The sequence below is a fragment of the Sciurus vulgaris genome (genome assembly GCF_902686455.1).
Source record: "Sciurus vulgaris genome assembly, chromosome: 4".
Lineage (NCBI taxonomy): Eukaryota > Metazoa > Chordata > Mammalia > Rodentia > Sciuridae > Sciurus > Sciurus vulgaris.
The window spans coordinates 140399579-140421470 of NC_136464.1; the positions used below are offsets into that span (position 1 = coordinate 140399579).

Here is a 21892-nt window from a genome sequence, read left to right on the forward strand (position 1 = left end):
CCTTGAAAAGCTAGTAATCAGGTAGAAAGAAGCATTGTGTATTTATGAATGTGTAAAGATATACACAATGGATAAAGATACATTGTGTGTATATATAAATGTATAATGAGATACAATGTACAAAGACACCATATATATATATGAGATTGAATACATAAAGATATATTGTATACAAAAATGCATAAATTTATACAGAATAAAGATACACTGCATCTATATAAATGTGTAAAAATATATACAATGTATACAAGTACACCGTGTATTTAAATGTGTGAAAATATTCAGTATGTGTGTGAAATCTTAATCTCCATTGTGAATGTTGAGGAGCCCAAACCAGAAAATTCCAAACATTGGGGGACTATTGGGAATCGAGAGATCTTGAGAAGGGACTTGGGAGGCTGGAGGTGAGCAGGAGAAAGAAGCCACTGCATTGTTCAACTCAAAACTACTTTCTTATAGAATACCCTGCAAATGGTACCCTCAGGGCTGTGCAGTGTCCTGGGTTTAGGACAGGGCAGAAGATGACTTTAGATAAACCTTAGGGTTCCTTTCTAAAAGTCAGGCACAGAATGACTTTAGGACTTTCAAATAGGTAAGTGAAGACAGTTGAGCTGTGTCCTCCAGTGGCCATTAAAAATGGAATAGAAGCCAGGTGTGATGGTGCACTCCTGTAATCTCAGAGTCTCAGGAGGCTGTGACAGAAGGATCGTGAGTTCAAAGCCAGTCTCAGCAATGGTGAGGTGCTAAGCAATTCAGGGAGACCCTGTCTCTAAATAAAATACAAAATAGACCTGGGGATGTGGTTCAGTGGTTGAATGGCCCAGTACCTGCCCCCCAAATAAAAGGAATAGATTCTCATGTCCCAGTGGGGGACAGGTCCTGAAGGTACAGAAAGGAATGAATATTATCTTATCTCCATTACACTTCCAGCTTATAACAATTGAAGTTGTATTGTTACATCTATGTGCATCCATCTATCGAAATTTGTCTGCCTATCTGCCTGATCTATTCAAAACCTTCCTATCCAAACACTCAAAGAACTCAAGCTATATATATGGCCTATCTTTTCAACATCATGGTAGGGGGAAGCATGAATGGTTATCCTGGTAACAGAAGTTAGGAATCTCACTATCATTTCTAGTACTTATATATCTGAATTTACTGGGCACTCAACTAAGTGCCTACCTGCATTATCTCCTTTAATCTTCTTAACCACCTGATAGAAGTGCTGTTAATATCCTAGTTTATGCAGGATTTGAACCATGTGAAAGCCTGGGCTCTCATCCACTCCACCTTATTATATCCCATGATGGCACATTTAATGCTAGCTAATGCGTAGCTCCAGGTGGGCATGTGTTACCTATCGGAACCTTCATTCTCAGGGCTCAAATTGAGATATGCAATTACCTAAACTCTTTATGCACTCGTGTTCGTTCATTTTCTGGCTTGTGCTTCTAGACCTCTATTTGGAGCAATATTTTAAGTTAATTATTGGTACTCTAAAAGCTCTTAGACTTCCATATAGTACTTTAAATACACTGCGACTTTAAAATAAAAAATTAACCACTGGGAGCCAGGCATCATTCTCTTTCCTGTGGGCTGAGCTTCAGCATTGTAACAGGAATTCACTAATGAAATAGACATAAATAGAGCCTCCCTGAGGATTTAAGAGGGTCATATATTCTGTGTAATTGTTACGTTCCTAGTTAACTTCATCTCCATTTGTGTACCTGCTACAAGTTTTTAATTATGTTCAATTATTTTGTGTTTTCTAATTTACATTGTCTTTTATTTCCTCTTATTGTCCAAAGGATTTTGTTGGATGGTGTGTGTGGTTGACTTTTTAAGCACATTGACGTCCAATTCTTTGGGGTGAATCTCTTCTGACAGCTAATGAGATAATCCAGAAATTTCACTGCCTCTACATGTCTGGCATCTTTTGAAGGAAAGGAGGGTTAATTTATCTCATATCTCACACTCCTAAATAGTCCTACTGCATTACAGAAAGGATGAGCTTATAAATGAATCACTTTTTCCTTTTTATTTCAGGAATTACAACATATTGTCGGGTCACAACACATCAGAGCAGAGAAAGGTAATCATGAATTTATGAATATTTGAGATCTCATAGGGTCACTGGTCTTGGGCTAATGTGCTTTCTGTCATCTCCAGCTATGATGGAAGGTTCCTGGTTTGATTTGGCCAAGAGGGGCAAGCCTGAAACTCAGCCTTTTGCGCATCTTACTATTAATGCCACCAACATCCCATCAGGTAAGTTTTAATTACATCTAGCCTGAAAACTATTCAAGAATCACTTACGAGTTCATTCACACATTCAAAAGTATTATTAGCCTGTTACTGAAAAATTTAAGAGTCAAAAAAAGAAAAAAAATGATCATTAGTCTTCAGTTGTTCCATGTCCTGGCAATGGACATTATCATTTCCCAGAGAGACCAGAGGATGAGGACAAGTGAGAACTCCCTTGGACAAGTGGGAGAGGAGGATTCCTCAACCTTTAGAGGGCAGCTGCCAGATGCCCATGTCTGGGCCAGGTGACCTTGTGGCAGACATGATGTGGCAGAACCACTGTGTCCTATGCTGTTTGCCAGCACCCAGGAAACAGGTCTTCCCTCTGTGCCCTTGGAGGCAGCCTTGGCCCACCTGGTATCTGTAGACAGGGCCTTTGAGACCAGCACTTTGAAGTCCCCACAGCTGGAGGGGAGTATCTGCCCTTGCCCTTGTCTTGAAGACAGACTCTGTTGACTGCATTACCCCAGAGTTTCCATTCAAGAAAAGTCCTAAGCCAGAGATTCTAAGGAACTGAGTGAGATTGTCGTTGGCTTGACACCTGTCGTTTTGAGACTTGTGGGAGAAGTCTGGCCATGCAATGGCTCTCTCCCCTCTGGCCTTGACTGCCAGCTAAGAGAGAATCTCTCAGAGTATCACCACACCCCAGAGCCCCTGCTCTCCCCTCTCCCCAGAGCTAGCCCTTCTCATTCTGGAGCAGGAGACTTCATTTTCAGATAATCAGACTATGTGTTTATTTTATTTTATTTAAAAATTTTTTAGTTGTCCATGGACCTTTATTTTTATTTATATGTGGTGCTGAGTATCAAACTCAGTGCCTCGTGCATGCTAGGCAAGCGCTCTACCACTGAGCCACAACCCCAGCCCCGATGTAGTTACTTTAAATGACTGCTGATTGAGAACACATAACTGGGAGGGACAATCCCTTGATAGGCTCATCTATTTTTGCCCATACTAAAGAGCAAAGCCCCATTTCTGACCTCTGAGGTGGATGAGTTCCTCCAGGTGGTTAGATACTCAACCATCTGCTGCAGAGTTACACAGAGGAGCTCAACAGCATGGTCTTTAAGAGACACTAGTCCTCTGGAAAAATGAGACCTTCTCCCCCTTCTTTAGGGGCCTGTCATTTCCTCTGGGTGAGGGTTTAGCTCAATAGCCCAGAGACCTGATTACCTTCTGAAAGTGAGGGGAAACCCAGAGCTTTGTGCTTGCAGCTACCTGAATGCCCAGGCATTCCATCATCCAACCCCACTGCTTACTCACCTTGTGCTAGGTAAGGACAAAGGGTTACCAGGGATGCTAGATAGAGTGATAATTGAATACCATTGTCAGTTATTCAGTGCCACTTATTGTATACTCATTGAACACACGTTGAACACATCTGATCCACTTATGGATCAGATGTTTTGATCTGTGTTCATTATCTGTAGTCCTTACTCCAACGCTGCAGCACAGTGATTGTGATTCAGAGTCTGCAGACAGGGAAACAGGTTCATATACTTTGTCATTTGCTCAAGGCCACAGTGGTAGCAGGATTAGAAGTTGAGTTCCACTCAGTTAATCCCTAAATCTATGCTTTTAATGCTATACTATCCTATAAGCAGGCTACATAATACTTGTGGCAAGTTGGCTTTGTCACAGGAAAATAATTCAAAACCCTTACGTTCTCTTTTCCTGTAAGAATTAGATTAGTGGAGTGTCTAAGGACAGGAACTCTAAAATCTGACTGCAACTGGACAACTTACTGGATCTGTGACTATGTACAAATTACTAGACTCAGTTCTATCATGTCTAAATTGGGCATGGGGTAGTGCCTACCTCATGGGGTGGTTGTGACGATTGTAACATATGGAAAGCACTCTGTGAATGTGATTTGTTATTTGAGTTTACTTAAATAATCATACTTATTCCACTTCATTGCACAAATGACTTAAGACAAGTTCTTTTTTTTTTTTTTTTCTTTAATTAAAAAAGTACCAGATTTTAGTAAATGATTTTGAAGCCATTATCATAGCATGGGCCATGGAGGTATATTTCCTGATTGGAGACATTAGAAAGTAAGAAACTAACTCTTGGGTTTTAGAGGATTTTCTATACTACCTATTCCTGTCCCAGATATTTGCTTCATAAACAAATTTTCTCTCTTTGTCTGTGTGTCCCTCATGGCAGAGCTACACTAATTTTCCCTGAGTGGAAAACTATTTTGCACGTTAGCAAGGCAATCAAATTAATACTTATGCATCGACTGTGTGTGCTATGAATGTACCCTACATTTATCTTTTCAGTTCATTTAAATGGCATATGATAAATATTGCATTAGACTGTGTGCCAAAGACTGTTTGGCAATAGCAAGCATGTTTTAGTTGCAAAGCTCTCTCTCTGCAGGCACCTAGAATCAAATCATTGCCAAAAATACAAGAAAGAACTCCTGGTTATTTTCCGACACTTATTGGGTTTGTGACTGAGGGAAATGAGTCAGTATATGCTTCTGTGTAAGAAAATAGAATTTGATGCCCTGGTTGGGTCAACAACCCCTTGAGTCCATTGATCTCCCAGTGTTGACCAATACTGGATGCCTCACAGCCAGGTGGTTTAGTTTTGCATTTTAATTTTGTGGCTTTGTTTTACATTTGTTTACATATATGAAATTAGAATCTGCCTTACATGGACTGTGCATTTTCAAAGCTTCTTGAACAAGATGCATTGGGAAGTATTTTGTGGGGTCCGAATATGTGGCTTTCCTTAGGCTGCTCAGGCTAACTATTTGCAGAAGTCTCTTCTGTAACATCAACCAGCAAGGATCATAGCATAGGGCTGGAGAGGCTAGGGAGCCTGGGGTAGGAGGCCGATAGCACACCTTGTGGGTGTCAGAAACCCTGATTGACATGAAGGCCCTCCAACCAAATCACAGCACATTTTTCTCATGATTTTTCCCACTGTTGTCCACATGTGAGTCCTCTCTTCTCACTGTTTGGCTTCCCTGCCTTTCTCCTGTGGATGCTAGGCACACTCAAACACCTTCCCTTGCCAACAATATACTCCCTTTTCTCAGCCTGTCCAGATTTGACCCAAATCCTCCCTGTTGTCTGGCTCTTCTACCTCCCACTGAGCTCAACTTTCCCAATCACCATGAATTTCTGCAGCTATTGCTTGGCAGTTTCTTCTCACTGAATGTCAACCATGTGCTATACAACAGCAGAAATGAAAATGTCATGTTTTGTATGCTCATTTTTCATTTCCTCTATGATTAGTGGTGTCTTGAGGGTATACTACTTGATATAATTATTATGGACAGAATGAATGTCTATAGAAAGCACCACACTGTTATTTCGTGACAAATCAACAGAATGAATCAGTGAATACATGAGTCAATGAATGCTTAAAAACAGAAATGTTTCATAGAAAATAAGGACACTTATTTTATTTGACCTCCCTAACCATAGGAGTGGTATTCTGTTAAAGTTCTTATTTTAGATTCCTTCCTTGCCTTCTCTGATCATATCCCACTTTAATGTGAACCAATCCATCTCATTGGATAGGTAAACTTCATGTCAGTGATTGTTTCTCTCTGATTTGAGATAAAAGATAATGAACTGAAGAATTGAATACAATACAGGAGTTGGGTAGGAAGGAGGCAGTATGGGATAATTTGAGGTGGGAAACATCTTGAATTTCATTAACTATGTTCATGAATTAGGCAGCTATTTACCAAACTGGAAGCATTGCTTGACTAGTGTTCCTGACAATGTGGTGAATATAGTCATGTTGTCTCATGTTGACTCCCTATAGGGACTATAGGATGGTATGTACATTTGGGGTCTTGAATCTAGAGTGAACCATGAAATAAGACCTCCTGTGAAAAAAGAAGGCAGCTTGCTGCGGAAGGCCCTGGAAGCCACAGTGACTGTGATGGTTCCACTGTGGATAGCTGCAGAGCTCAGGAACTCTTCTGTTTCTGCATAGGGGGATTGTAATCATTGGATTCTTGGTCTTCTCATGATGGGTTGCCCCACCATAGACTGGCCACTGTCACATCCCCCCCCCCAATTTGTCTCACTTCTTGCTTGACTTTCGGAGCAGTCTTCTTTTGAGGTCCCAGACTATACTCTAGAAACAGTAGAACATTCACCAACTTGTGGCTCTCTTGGGAAAGGTTCAGGTGTTCAACATTCTCCAGGACTCAGCAAGTCTGGGAACGTATCTAGAGTGGGTGTCTTAGTTTACAGGGATCTCCTAGACTTATCTAATCAGAGAGTTGTCAGCTTTGATGAACCCTGGGAATCTACTAAGACTCTGGGCTGATTTCTCTACCTCACTGTCTCAAGACCTGACTTAAGTTATGGGTGATCATAATAAGTAGCCAAGAACTCAGAGCTGCAGAAACTAATCCCAACCCCAGGCAGAGATTCAGCTCTGTTTTGTCTTTTTGATGTCAGAGAGATGACGACCTTCAGTTAGCCTAAGTATGAACAAAATTCCCTGAAGGAAAAAAAAAAATGTTTCTAGACTTTCTATAATATTTCTACTTACGTCCCATTAGTTATCACCTTTTCCAGTAGAATAATAGGTGTCCACATAAATTCAGATCTTTGATTAATTAGTTATATCATAGAGGTATTGTCAATATTTTTAAGAAAATTTTTCAACTGCAGATGGACACAGTATCTTTATTTATTTATTTTTAATGTGGTGCTGAGAATTGAAAACCCATTGCCTCACACATGCTAAGTGTGTGCTCCACCACTAAGCCACAATCCCAGCCCCAAGGTATTACCAATTTTTAAAGCCAGTAAAATACATTAGAGACTTGTAATATGAAAAGCACTGGATATGCTGCTGATTTAGAAAATTCTTTGGAAACTTTTCTCTGTTCTGGTAAAAGCATGAGGATCAGTTGTCCCCTCATTCCAGGAATGAGCAGGGACTAAAGGACCATTTGGCCATTGGGGAGAGATTTTACTATACTTCAGTCACAATGGATTGTGGTTTTTTTTTTTTTTTTTTTTCTTCCCAGTTGCTCTGGGAATAACTTTTTAGTTGTGTGAGCCTGAGAGACATATGGGTTTTTAGAGGTGGGGAAAATAGATGGTGATAAGAATAGATTTAAGGAGTTTGGCCATTTGTTCAAAGTTACTGTGACCCAGATTTTCATCTCCTACATATCCCTCACTATGGAATAAAAGAAAAGGTTGAAACGTGAGGTGGGAGGATTCTTCTCTGCTAGTTTCTTGCTTTCCTGTTGTGGTTGGCTTTGACTAATCCTCTTCCTTCAGTCTGGAATGACCTTTCTGCTCTTGTCTGTGGTGCTTAATCCTGTTCCTCTTTTTAAGTTTCCAGTTTCAGTCAGCAACTCTACAAATTCAGTTTTCATCCCTTTGGGTGGAAATAATCTCTCACTCCCCTTTGAATTTCCGTAGCAATTATCTGCACCTCTCCTTTCAGTTCTAACACCTTGCTTCTTGTCTGAACCCATTTCATACTTAACCCTAGTGTACTGTAGATTCCTTGAGGCAGAAAAAGTGGGATTTGGGGTCTTTGTATCATCTGATGTGCCTCCATCTGAATGTATTTCTCCCCATATAGAAAATAAATTTCAGGAAGTTATTCTCCCCTAGGAACAATGACAGACTGCATTCTGTTCTAACTTCATGGAATTGTGAGACTGTCTTTTTCATTCAAGGGGTGAATTGTAAATCAAGTGCCTCTCTCTCCACAGGTTCCCACAAAGTGAGTCTGTCCTCTTGGTACCATGACCGGGGTTGGGCCAAGATCTCCAACATGACTTTGAGCAATGGAAAACTAATGGTTAACCAAGATGGCTTCTATTACTTGTATGCCAACATTTGCTTTCGACATCATGAAACCTCCGGAGACCTAGCAACAGAGTATCTTCAGCTGATGGTGTATGTCACTAAAACCAGCATCAAAATCCCGAGTTCTCACACCCTGATGAAAGGTGGCAGCACCAAATATTGGTCAGGGAATTCGGAATTCCATTTTTATTCCATAAATGTTGGAGGATTTTTTAAGCTACGGTCTGGTGAAGAAATAAGCATTGAAGTGTCTAACCCTTCCCTGCTGGATCCAGATCAAGATGCAACGTACTTTGGGGCTTTTAAAGTTCGAGATATAGATTGAGATCCATTTTGTGGAGCATTATCACATATTTCGTAGATATTTGGAAACTTTTCTTAAATAAGCCAAGAAATATGTATATAGGTGTGTAAGACTACTAAGAGGCATGGCCCACAATGGCACAAACTCATTATCCATGCTCTCAACCCTGTAGACAATATGCATATGTACAGCCAATGGGTGAGATTGGACTTGTGGTGTGTTACACAATGGTTTTACAATTTTGTAATGAATTCCTAGAATTAAACCAGATTGTAGCAAGTATGGTTGCTCTTGGGAACAACTGCATTTGGGCTAGAAGAGGGGTGAGCTTTCTGGATCAAACTCACAATTTATGGGCCACTGTAAACCTCAAGTAGAGAGGGTATCATCTCATTGTAAACAGATGACCATCTGAAGGGTTAAGTTCTTTTGAATTGTTACATCATGCTGGAACCTGCAAACAATACTTTTTCTAGTGAGGAGAGAAAATATATGTATTTTTATATAATATCTAAAGTTATATTTCAGATGTAATGTTTTCTGTTTTCTGTGCAAAGTATTGTAAATTATATTTGTGCTATAGTATTTGATTCAAAATATTTAAAAATAATGTCTCACTGTTGACATATTTAATGTTTTAAATGTACAGACATATTTAACTGGTGCACTTTGTAAATCCCTTGGGGAAAACTTGCAGCTAAGGGGGAAAAATACTGTTTCCTAATATCAAATGTAGTATATTTCTTCATTTTTTTTAACTTAATAGATTTTTCAGACTTGTCAAACCTGTGTAAAAAAATTAAAATGGATGCCTTGAATAACAAGCGGGATGTTGGCTACCATGTGCCTTTCAAATTTAGAAGCTAATTGACTTTAGAAAGCTGACATTGCCAAAAAGGATACATAATAGGCTACTGAAATCTGTCAAGAGTATTTATGTAATTATTGAACAGGTGTCTTTTTCTACAAGTGCTGCAAATTGTAAATGTTTTTTAAATAGAAAAGTTACTAGTGGTTTATCAGCAAAGAATAACCCAAGTTTTAAGTTAGTGGGAATTATTTTATACTGTACAATAAAACATTGCCTTTGAATGTTAATTTTTTGGTACAAAAATAAATTTATATGAAACCTGCCTTGTGATTTTGTATTTTTCTTTTATGTCTGTCTTGCTCTGTGATCCTGTTCTCTCCACTATGATAATGTGGCTCCTATCTTTTTCTGAAGGTTACTGGGAGAAATGCAGATTTAATTAAAAACTAGGAACAGATTCAATTAAATTAATGAACCTTAGAATTTGAAAATTAATTTGCAAGGGATTTGTATGCAAGGATGTAACCAGATAGAAAACACTTCACTAAAAAAAGAAAAAAATTTATGTTATGTTTACATCAGGAGAAAAATACGGTGTTTTATACAAGTTCATAACATCCTGGAAAAATAACTGTTTAACCAGAGGAACAGCTGAACATTTTCTACCTTGACACAGTAAAGAATGGTGACCTGGACACTTGTCCTCATGGAAATGTATGTGGGTGAGCTGTCTAAACCAGGGTGGCTACTCGTGTAAGAGAGAAAAGAGAAAAAGAGCTGCTGGAGAAGGTACAATGTTTCTTGATGGTTATGACAATAGAAGCTGAGAAGTACAGCAGATACTGCAATATAGAAATTATAAATTTTAAAAGGCAGAGCTATAATGGTGGGACTCAATCATTAGCCAAAATACTCCTATTACTTTAAGATTGTTAGTAAATCTGTAGTAGATGGGTGCAAAGGATGTCTTCTGTGTTGCACATCTGGTTGCTGCTTCCTGGCTTCAGAAAAAATTAATTTTGATGAGCTGCAATCACAGTTTCTCTGCTTCCCATGGACAGAATTTTCTTATGACCTCATTAGCTAACTACCTCTTATATTCATTTGTCATTTCTAAAGGTGGATAATATCCATCCATTTATTTGTCTCATTTATTGACTATAAACTATATGCTGGGTACCAGGCACTGTGGACACCTTGGCACTCTCCTGACACCTGAATTTCCATTCCAGTGAGGTACCAGACTAGGAAGGCATAGTAAGCTACAGGGTGTGGGCTGCATGGAGGCTCTTGAATTCAATCTTGGGAATTGGAAGGTCTGAAAATAAAATCAGGTTGGATAGGAAGTGAGATGAAAAGCTTCAAAAGTGGACATGGAATATCAATTACTGTTGGGGGCTGTGCCATGTGGGCTGTGCCGATGGCGCCTGGCAGCCAGCCAGAGATTGTTTTGATCACATCGGCAGTGAGGAGGTTGATTAACATAAGCACACTCAGGTGTTTTACCATTGGCCGTATTCAATTAAGTCCATGCACACAATGCGTGCACAGGTGTTCCCGAGTGCTCCTGCTCAGGCCTGCTCGTTTTAACCTTTGCCTTGATAGGGCAGCTGGCTCCTCGCCTGAACTCAACTGCTGTGGCCCCGCCCTCCGCCTCCTGGAGGGAATATAAGCAGCAAGCAAGAAGCAGCAGTAAGCAGAAGCGGCAGTAAGCAGCAGCTGGCAGTGAAAACAAGAAGCTAGCAGAGAGAAGAAGCAGCTAGAAGAAGCAGCTAGCCCTCAGATAGATAGTACCTAGTTTACAGGATGCGGGACGCACCTCTCAGAAGAAGCAACAGAACTATAAGAAGAAATAGATCTCTGATAAGCGTAGCAAGCCTCTCTTCTCTAAAAACTTCCTCTAAGCTAAGTCTCTCTTCCTGATAAGCAAAGTTTCTCTTCCTCTAACCTCTAAGCAAAGCATCTCTTCTTCTCAAAGTCTCTTTTCCTCTATAAATTAGTGAATATAGGAAAAGTAGTTTATTTCCAGTCTACCTCCGATAAATACCCACGCAGTTGTTGTGGTGGGCAGCGACAAATTACCATTTTTTTTTTTTTTTTTTGTACTTAGAGGCAACCGACTTGCAATCTCTCAAGGATGAGCTAAACCCAAGGTCTAGGAATAGAAAGCACCCAGGGTATATGGAGCACCAGCCAAACAGGGAGTCAGCATGGCAGATGGTCTGCAATACTAAGAGAGCTGGAAAGTAGACCTTGAGAATTCAGCCAGAATCTATTGTGGATTTTATGTACATTATCACCATGGTAGGTGAGGGTTTTAGAGCTTTGGTGGAATAATGACTAATGAAATATTGGTGTGAATTAGCCTATGTCTGGAAGGAGTCAGCTATAACAATTGGATATGGCAGAGGTATGGAAAAGACACGGCAGGCTCTGAGCAGTAAGATATAAAATGCAGGAAGAAATACCCTGCTTTTCCCACTCTTAAGCCACTCTCATTTCTGCTCTTTCTTTTCACTCATTCCTGTTTTCCATATTACTCTTCTGTGTGTGTTTCAATCTTTTTCTTTTCCCCCTTATGCTTGGCTCTTGCCTGGAGGACCAATTAGTTTCTCTGGTGGCCTTTAGGGTATAAAGAGGCTGCTGCATTTGATTGAGATGGAACTAGATCAAGTCACCACTCAGCCACAGCTGAGTAAATGTGTTGAGTGGTGACAAAATCATGCCAGGAAACCAACGAATACTGGATGCAATGGCGAACTGAATTGTTGCTCATTTTAACTCCTCCATTTCAATCTTCATGTCAAATAAGAAAGAAGAAAAGCAGGCCAAATTCAAAGCCATCTGTCTTCTTGAAACGGTTTTTTATGACTGCACCAGACCCTGCACTGTTGCCTCCTTTCAAAACAGTGTGTGCAGCAGTTTTTTTTTTTTTTTTTTTTTTTTTTTTTTTTATAGTCTTGCAATAGTTTATTTGGATTGGCCAAAGAAACAAAGGGGGGAACTATGAGGTAATTAGGGTACTTGGTAGAAAAAAAAAAAAAAAAGTAAAGCAGTGCATTGGAATAGCAGGATAGTTATGAGAGACACTGAAGAAACATTGTAACTGTTTGGAAGTGGCAGGCAAGAGGGAAAGTGAAGGTAGGTAACTCTGAGGTGTGCACCAAGGCATTGTCTAATATCATAGCTAGTAGCCACTTAGAGCTAGCTATTCAGTTAGTCCAAGATGAGGTATAACATAAGTGTAAATTTATGAACTTCTGAACTTCTAAGAATGCTATAGTAAAGAATGCAAATATTGCATTATTTTTATATTGATTACATGTTGAAATGCTAATATTTAGTATACATTGGGTTAAAACAAATATAAACATAATCTGTTTCTTAAAAAATTTTATATGGATATTAGAAAATACAAGTTCATATATATGTGGTTCATTATATTTCTGTTGGACCACACATGTTTAGATTCTAGACAACTGGAACCATGGTGCATTAGAAAAGGAAGACCAGGAAGGAATAAGGGAGAGAGCTCATCAACTCGAGAGTTTAACACCTTAGCTCACAGTGAGACATGCAAGTCTCATTTGTCACATTAAACAATTGGAAATACACATCTGGCTTAGGAGAGGCTCGAGTGGAAGGAGCAGATAGAAAATCAAGTGCTCAATCTTTCGGAACTACTGAAATGTAAAATTATTATATTGTTTTGAATCTAAGGAGAAAGCATTTCTTTTTGTAGACCTCTTAACATTCACTATGGTATATGTAGACCTCTCTGACTTTCCATACGGGCCTTTGTCCTTACAATGTTGTCTCCACTTTCCATTGCCCACAGATGCAAATGACTTTTTAGTTTCTGGAGGCTTGGTAGGGAGTGGGGTTGAGAGTACTGGGTACAGGATACTGCCAAGATTGAGACCGAGCTGATGGTTGAGTGCGGTGTTCTGAACACTTAAAACAGTCCCCATGTTTGTTTTGGAGTATTCAGGAAGAAATGAGCAGTCTGTTTTCTATGGTTTTGTAATCTAATTTGTAAACATAAAACACCACTAGACAGTGAGATTTCTCCTTTGATCCCCATTTCTAGAATTATGCCCAGCTATTTAGATGCTGCATACATTTTGAGTCCAATTCTAGTGTCATTTCTTCCATTAAAGTATCTTGAATTCCTCCAGTTAGATGTACCCATAGAATTTTGCATCTCTCTCATTGTCTGCCTGATATTGAATTATTGGGTCACATATCTCTCTTCTTTCCAAGTATGATCTCTGAATATAGAGGCCATAGCATTGTCTTCCCAGAAGTGCTTAATTTGTCTTAATTTAGTAAATGCTCTGTTTAATGAATTCAAATTGAAATATCTACCATTTGTGAAGCATTTACTATCGCCAAGGCTTCTTACCAGCCATGTGAGTTACATTTTGTCATTTCCAAATTTATAGACAAGGAAACTGAGGTAAGATGGTTTAAGAAACGTGTCCATTGCTATCCAGCCAGTAAGAAAGGGAGTCAAAATTAGAACTCCTGTGGCCTGCATCCAGAGCTTTCAATGTAACTATTCATTGTAGTGATCAGGAGAAAGAATTTCAGATTCAGACTTTTCACACCAATGGCTGCAGAACTTTGGGGAAGTTCTTCTCTAAACTTATTTAGATTTTGGTTTTCTTATATCTAAAATAAGGGAGACAATTTCACCAATTCCAAGGTTATTATGAGAATTACATTATTGCATGCACAACATTTAGTATCATTAAAGTCCATACTTGAAAAATTTTAGCCCTGCAAAATAAATAGCAGTGGAAGATAAAAATGCCAATTCATTAATCCAATTAAGCAAATTTCTGTTACTCAGTTAGAAATAATGAGAATATTTAGTTTTTCCAGTTATCTTGGGTTCCTCACTCCTTCCATAATGGCTCAGTAGAAAATGGTTTCAAATTAGTAATTCTGATGCTTTTCATGAGAATTCTTGAAGGATGAGATCTTTCTTTCTTTCTTTTATTTTTTGAAAAATGCTTTGTTCTAACTAATGTGCATGTTTTAATTAGCTGTGGGGAACTTCAAGCTAAGAGGTCTTTCTCTTCTTTCTGCCAAGGACATGCTGAAGACACCTAACATACATACACATGCATGCTACAAATGAACGGAAAGCAACTATGCAGGGGCAGAAAGTAACACAGGGCCAGGATATTCCCACTTATGTGACTTCTAGGTCATGTTCTTAGTAGCTACAGGATGCCCACAGTTACAGAGCCAGAAGGCAGCCTTCTCAAGCACAAACCCCTTTCCTAACAGCAAATTCCAATCAGAGAGAGAATCGGACTCAAAGCCAGTGGCCAGAGGCCTACACTAGGGCCCTTCCTTGGGCTTCACAGATGTGCCACATCCACCCATGATGGATCTAAGTTTTTTTTTTTTTTAATTTTTAATTTTAATTAAAAATCATTAATTTACATAGGGCAATGTTGTTTGATTCATTTTGTTATTTTTTCCCCTTCCCCCCTCCCCTCCAACCCCTCTTTTCCCTCTATACATTCCTTTCTTCCTCATTCTTACCACCCTCCTTATCCCTAACCCTAAACCTAACCCTAACCCTAACACTAACCCCTCCTACCCCCCACCCCCGGATGTCCTCATCCACTTATCAGCGAGATCATTTGTCCTTTAGTTTTTTGAGATTGGCTTATCTCACTTAGCATGATACCCTCCAATTTCATCCATTTGCCTGTGAATGCCATATTTTGTCATTCCTCATGGCAGAGTAATATTCCATTGTATATATATGCCACAGTTTCTTTATCCATTCATCAACTGAAGGGCATCTGGGTTCGTTCCACAATCTGGCTATAGTGAATTGAGCAGCTATGAACATTGATGTGGCTGTATCTCTGTAGTATGCTGATTTTAAGTCCTTTGGGTATAGGCCAAGGAGTGGGATAGCTGGGTCAAATGGTGGGTCCATTCCAAGATTTCTGAGGAATCTCCATACTGCTTTCCAGAGTGGCTGCACTAGTTTGCAACCCCACCAGCAATGTATGAGTGTACCTTTTTCCCCACATCCTCACCAACACCTATTGTTGCTTATGTTCTTGATAATCGCCATTCTAATTGGGGTGAGATGAAATCTTAGGGTAGTTTTGATTTGCATTTCTCGTATTACTAGAGATGTTGAATATTTTTTCATATATCTGTTGATTGCTTGTACATCTTCTTCTGTGAAGTGTCTGTTCATTTCCTTAGCCCATTTGTTGATTGGATTATTTGTACTCTTGGTGTAGAGTTTTTTGAGTTCTTTATAGATTCGGGATATTAGCGCTCTATCTGAAGTATGATTGGCAAAGATATTCTCCCACTCTGTAGGCTCTCTCTTCACATTACTGATTGTTTCCTTTGCTGAGAGAAAGCTTTTTAGTTTGAATCTATCCCAGTTGTTGATTCTTGCTTTTATTTCTTGGGCTATGGGAGTCCTGTTAAGGAAGTCTGCTCCTAAGCCAACAAGTTGAAGGTTTGGGCCTACTTTTTCTTCTATAAGATGCAGGGTCTCTGGTCTGATTCCGAGGTCCTTGATCCATTTTGAGTTGAGTTTTGTGCAGGGTGAGAGATAAGGGTTTAATTTCATTCTGTTGCATATGGTTTCCCAGTTTTCCCAGCACCATTTGTTGAAAAGGCTATCTTTTCTCCATTGCATATTTTTAGCCCCTTTGTCTAGTATGAGAAAATTGTATTTATTTGGGTTTGTGTCCGTGTCCTCTATTTTGTACCATTGATCTACCTGTCTATTTTGGTACCAATACCATGCCGTTTTTGTTACTATTGCTTTGTAATAGAGTTGAAGAACTGGTATTGCGATACCACCTGCTTCGCTCTTTCTACTGAGGATTGCTTTAGCTATTCTGGGTTTCTTATTCTTCCAGATGAATTTCATAATTGCTTGCTCTATTTCTGTAAGGTACATCATTGGGATTTTAATTGGAATTGCATTGAATCTATATAGCACTTTTGGTAGTATGGCCATTTTGACAATATTAATTCTTCCTATCCATGAACATGGGAGATCTTTCCATCTTCTAAGGTTTTCTTTAATTTCTTTCTTTAGTGTTCTGTAGTTCTCATTGTAGAGGTCTTTCACCTCTTTTGTGAGACTGATTCCCAAGTATTTTATTTTTTTTGATGCTATTGTGAATGGGGTAGTTTTCCTAATTTCTCTTTCTGAAGATTCATCACTTATGTATAAAAATGCATTGGATTTAGAGCATTGATCTTGTAACCTGCTACTTTACTGAATTCACTTATGAGTTCTAAGAGTTTTCTGGTGGAATTTCCAGGTTCCTCTAAATATATAATCATGTCATCAGCAGAACAGGGATAGTTTGAGTTCTTCTTTTCCAATTCGTATCCCTTTAATTTCTTTGGTTTGTCTAATTGCTATGGCTAGAGTCTCAAGAACAATGTTGAATAAAAGTGGTGAAAGAGGGCATCCCTGCCTAGTTCCAGTTTTTAGGGGGAATGCTTTCAGTTTTTCACCATTTAGAATGATATTGGCCATGGGCTTAGCATAGATGGCCTTCACAATGTTAAGGAATGATCCCACTACCCCAATTTTTTCTAGTGTTTTGAGCATGAAGGGATGCTGTATTTTATCGAATGCTTTTTCTGCATCTATTGAAATAATCATGTGATTCTTAACTTTTAGTCTGTTGATATGGTGAATGACATTTATTGATTTCCGGATGTTGAACCAAGCTTGCATCCTGGGATAAAACCCACTTGATCGTGATGCACTATCTTTTTAATATATTTTTGTATGCGATTTGCTAAAATTTTGTTGAGAATTTTTGCGTCGATGTTCATTAAGGATATTGGTCTGAAATTTTCTTTCCTCGATGTATCTCTGTCTGGTTTAGGTATCAGGGTGATATTGGCTTCATAGAATGAGTTTGGGAGGGTTCCCTCCTCTTCTATTTTATGGAATACTTTGAGAAGTATTGGAATGAGCTCTTCTTTAAAGGTTTTGTAGAACTCGGCTGAGAACCCATCTCGTCCCGGACTTTTCTTTGTTGGTAGGCTTTTGATGACCTCTTCTATTTCATTGCTTGAAATTGATTTATTTAAGTTGTGTATATCTTCCTCGTTCAGTTTAGGCAATTCATATGTCTCTAGAAACTTGTTGATGTCTTCGAGGTTTTCTGTTTTGTTGGAGTATAGATTTTCAAAATAGCTTCTAATTATGTTTTGTATTTCACTCGTGTCTGTTGTGATATTTCCTTGTTCGTTCCGAATTTTAGTAATTTGAGTTTTCTCCCTTTTTCTCTTTGTTAGCATGGCTAAGGGTTTATCAATTTTGTTTATTTTTTCAAAGAACCAACTATTTATTTTGTTAATTTTTCCGATTGTTTCTTTTGTTTCAATTTCATTGATTTCAGCTCTGATTTTAACTATTTCCTGTCTTCTACTACTTTTGGTGTTGGTCTGCTCTTCTTTTTCTAGGGCTTTGAGCTGTAGTGTTAAGTCGTTTATTTGTTGATTTCTACTTCTTTTGTTGAATGCACCCCATGAAATAAATCTTCCTCTCAGTACTGCTTTCATAGTGTCCCAGAGATTTTGATATGATGTGTCTTTGTTCTCATTTACTTCTAAGAATTTTTTAATTTCCCTCCTGATGTCTTCTGTTATCCATTCATCGTATAATAGTGTATTATTTAATCTCCAAGTATTGGAGAAGTTTCTGTTTTTTATTCTGTCATTTATTTCTAATTTCAGTCCATTATGATATGATAGAGTACAAGGTAGTATCTCTATCTTCTTGTATTTGCTAACAGTAGCTTTGTGGCATAAAACGTGGTCTATTTTAGAGAAGGATCCATGTGCTGCTGAGAAGAAAGTGTATTCGTTCTTTGTTGGATGGTATATTCTATATAAGTCGGTTAAGTCTAAATTGTTGATTGTGTTATTGAGATCTATGGTTTCTTTATTCAATTTTTGTTTGGACGATCTATCCAGCGGTGAGAGAGGTGTTAAAATCGCCTAGTATTATTGTGTTGTGGTCTATTTGATTTCTGGATTTGAGAAGGATTTGTTTGATGTACATGGATGAGCCAATGTTCGGGGCATAGATATTTATGATTGTTATGTCTTGCTGATTTATGCTTCCCTTAAGCAGTATGTAATGTCCTTCTTTATCCCTTCTGACTAGTTTTGGCTTAAAGTCCACATTATCTGAAATGAGGATGGATACTCCAGCTTTTTTGCTGTGTCCGTGTGCATGGTATGTTTTTTCCCATCCTTTCACCTTCAGTCTATGGGTATCTCTTTCTATGAGATGGGTCTCTTGCAGGCAGCATATTGTTGGATTTTTCTTTGCAATCCATTCTGCCAGTCTATGTCTTTTGATTGATGAGTTCAGGCCATTAACATTCACAGTTATTATTGTGATATGATTTGTATTCCTATTCATTGGACTCATTTTTGTTTTCTGACATGATTTGGTTTCTCCTTTATTTGGCTATTCCTTTAGGCTAGTTCCTCCCGTTGCTGATTTACATCGTTGTTTTTCATCTCTTCCTCATGGAATATTTTGCTGAGAATGTTCTGTAATGCCGACTTTCTTTTAGTAAATTCCTTTAGCTTTTCTTTATCGTGGAAGGATTTTATTTCGTTGTCCAATCTGAAAGTAAGTTTTGCTGGGTATAAAATTCTTGGTTGGCATCCATTTTCTTTCAGGGCTTGGTAAATGTTGTTCCAGGCCCTTCTAGCTTTTAGGGTCTGGACTGAAAAATCTGCTGATATTCTTATTGGTTTTCCCCTGAATGTAATCTGATTCTTTTCTCTCGTGGCCTTTAAAATTCTGTCTTTATTTTGAATGTTAGGTATTTTCATAATAATGTGCCTTGGTGTAGGTCTGTTGTAATTTTGCATATTTGGAGTCCTATAAGCCTCTTGTACTTGGTTTTCCATTTCATTCTTCAGATTTGGGAAATTTTCTGATATTATTTCATTGAATAGAGTGTTCATTCCTTTGGTTTGTTTCTCTAAGCCTTCCTCAATCCCAATTATTCTTAAATTTGGCCTCTTCATGATATCCCATAATTCTTGTAGATTCTGTTCATGATTTCTTACCATCTTCTCTGTTTGGTCAAATTTGTTTTCAAGATTAAATATTTTGTCTTCAATATCTGAAGTTCTGTCTTCCAGGTGATCTATCCTATTGTTTATGCTTTCTATGGCGTTTTTGACTTGGTTTATTGTTTCCTTCATTTCAAGGATTTCTGTTTGGTTTTTTTTCAGTATCTCTAACTCTTTATTGAAATGCTCTTTTGCTTCTGTTAACTGTTGATTAGTGCGTTCATTTACTGCCTGCATTTGTTCTTTCTTCTCCTCGTTTGCTTCCCTGATTGTTTTAATTATGTACATTCTGAATTCCCTTTCGGACATTTCTTCTGCTGTGCTGTCATTGGGTTTTATTGATATAGTATCTAGGTTTGTTTCGGACATTTTCTTCCCTTGTTTTCTCATATTGGTCAGATGTCAATGGGACTCTGTGATATTGTAGATTTCCTCTATTGGCTTATAGTGACCCTGTAGATTTCCAGTGTATCACCTACCAGCCTTCAGTAGCCAGAGGTCTTGGATTAATTTGATAATGCAGTGCTTCCGAAGAATGCTGCCCCTAGCCCGCTACCGGTTCCAGGGAGAGAGACCTGGAGAGGTCTCTTGTTGCACAGCCCTGGTTCCAGAGGCTGGTTGTAGGTTGGAGGTCTCCACTGGCTTGGGGACTTGTGGCTGGCTCTGTGTAGACAGGCTCTCACTGGGTGATTTGCTCCGAGAAGCTAGCCTAGAGAGGCGCTTCCTGCTGGAGGGGGGCTGGGCTGCTTGGGGAAGTCCCTGGCGCCCTGTGCTGGTCACTGAAGCAACCTGTGGGCGGGCTGTAGCTGGCAGTGGGGGGGGGGGGCTGGAGCTGGCTGGGGCGGGCCGGAGCTGGCCTCGCTGCTTCTGTGCAGAAGGGCTCTCACTGGGGGGCCTGTTCCGAGAGGCTGGAGGATCTGTCCCTGTGGGTGGAGCCCACCACCAGACTGCACCGAGCTGCCTGGGGGAGACGCTATCTGCCCTGTCCCACTCTACTAAGCCACTTGAATCCGGGCCTGCCGCCCAGCTGAGCTTCGCTGGGTGGGGGAGACTCACCCCATGGTTCTATCTTAGTCCAAGTCTCTCAATGCCTCCCCTTCTTGAATCCTGCATTCTGGGGCGACTGGAGATGCAGTCACCCTCTAGTCCGCCATCTTGGATCGCCCCGTGGAAAAAGCCTGCAGCTGGAGGGGGACAATGCTGCCTGGAGAGGTCTCTGGCTGCCCAGCCCTGGTCCCAGAAGCCACTTGTGTGTCGAATATCTCCACTGGCTTGGGGACTTGTGGCTGGCTCTGCGTCGAGAGGCTCTCACTGGGCGGTCTGCCCCGGGAAGCTAGCCTAGATAGGCGCTTCCTGCCGGAGGGGGCTGGGCTGCTTGGGGGAGTCCCTGGCACCCTGTGCTGGTCACTGAAGCAACCTGCGGGCGGGCCGGAGCTGGCAGCGGGGTGGGCCGGAGCTGGCTGCGCTGCTTCTGTCTGTGTGCAGCAGTTTTGTGTAGTGTCCTTGCTTTCCCTCTTTCCTCCCTCTCCTTTTGTCTCCATCTCCTTGAAGCCATCTTGAAAAATATCCAGAGCAAATGACCATTTCCTCATTGACTCTGGTGGGAAGCTGAGTGTCTTGGACCTTGTCTTTTCTCTGTGTGTGTATTTTGTTGTTTTGGCTTGGGATAGTGGCATCAGGTTATACTTGTATGTTGGGGGCACAGTTTTGACTTAACTTGCAAACCAACCATGCCTGTGGAGTCAGCAGAGGCAGGCAACATATGTCCTTACTTCCACTCCAGCTTTATTAATTGATTCTCAAGCTTCCTTGCGATGAAATTGAAATATGTTTCCCAGTAGCTGCATTTATAAATGCTAATTAGTTATTGATTCACATTATGATGATTTAGCCTTGTGTCACTTTTTATATAATAAAATGTATACACAGTGAATGTTGGGTTTTAGCTATAAAACAGAAAACTACCTTTTTGATTAATAAGATTTTTATGATACTTCTTACTTCTCTATTTTTGTAATTTAAAAATTCTGTTTTTTAGTCATTACCCTCCCTTCTCCTCTTTTATGTTGGAACATTTTCTTTGCAGAAGCTTGCTGTTATTGCATCTTGTGTTCTGGATATTTGTAGGAACAATATGATATTATTAGATATGGACAAAACCAGGAGTGCTGATGTCCAAGGACAGGGGAAGATGGATGCCCCAGCTTAAGCAAAGAGTGTGAGTTAGGTCTTACACATCTTTTTGTATGATTTAGACCTTTCCATGACTTGGATGATGCCCACCTACATTGGTAAGGGTGATTCAAATGCTAATTTCTTCTGGAAACACCTTCATAAGGCATGCTCAGAAATGATGTTTTACCAGCTATCTGGGCATCCCTTAGCTTGGTCAAGTTGACATAAAAGTAATCATCATACTGTGCTGGGATACCTGGGTCAGTTATGAAGTAGCTTGTTCAAGTTTAGAAGGAACATATCCTAAACCCTAATAGATGAAAGGAGAAAAGTTCACATGCAACTTCATGAGAAACA

The 21892-nt window shown here is 39.6% G+C and overlaps 1 protein-coding gene across 1 annotated transcript in view; it reads left to right on the forward strand.

Moving 5' to 3' along the window:
- The window catches only part of TNFSF11 (TNF superfamily member 11), a 34514-nt gene extending 24962 nt beyond the window's left edge, over nucleotides 1–9552 (forward strand). Inside the window, exons 3-5 of the mRNA XM_079136125.1 lie at nucleotides 2050–2095; nucleotides 2173–2271; nucleotides 8024–9552. Of these exons, the coding sequence (XP_078992251.1) occupies nucleotides 2050–2095; nucleotides 2173–2271; nucleotides 8024–8445 (567 nt within the window). The 3' untranslated portion in view covers nucleotides 8446–9552. The remainder of the gene's footprint in view (nucleotides 1–2049; nucleotides 2096–2172; nucleotides 2272–8023) is intronic.
- The last annotated feature ends 12340 nt before the right edge of the window (nucleotides 9553–21892 follow it).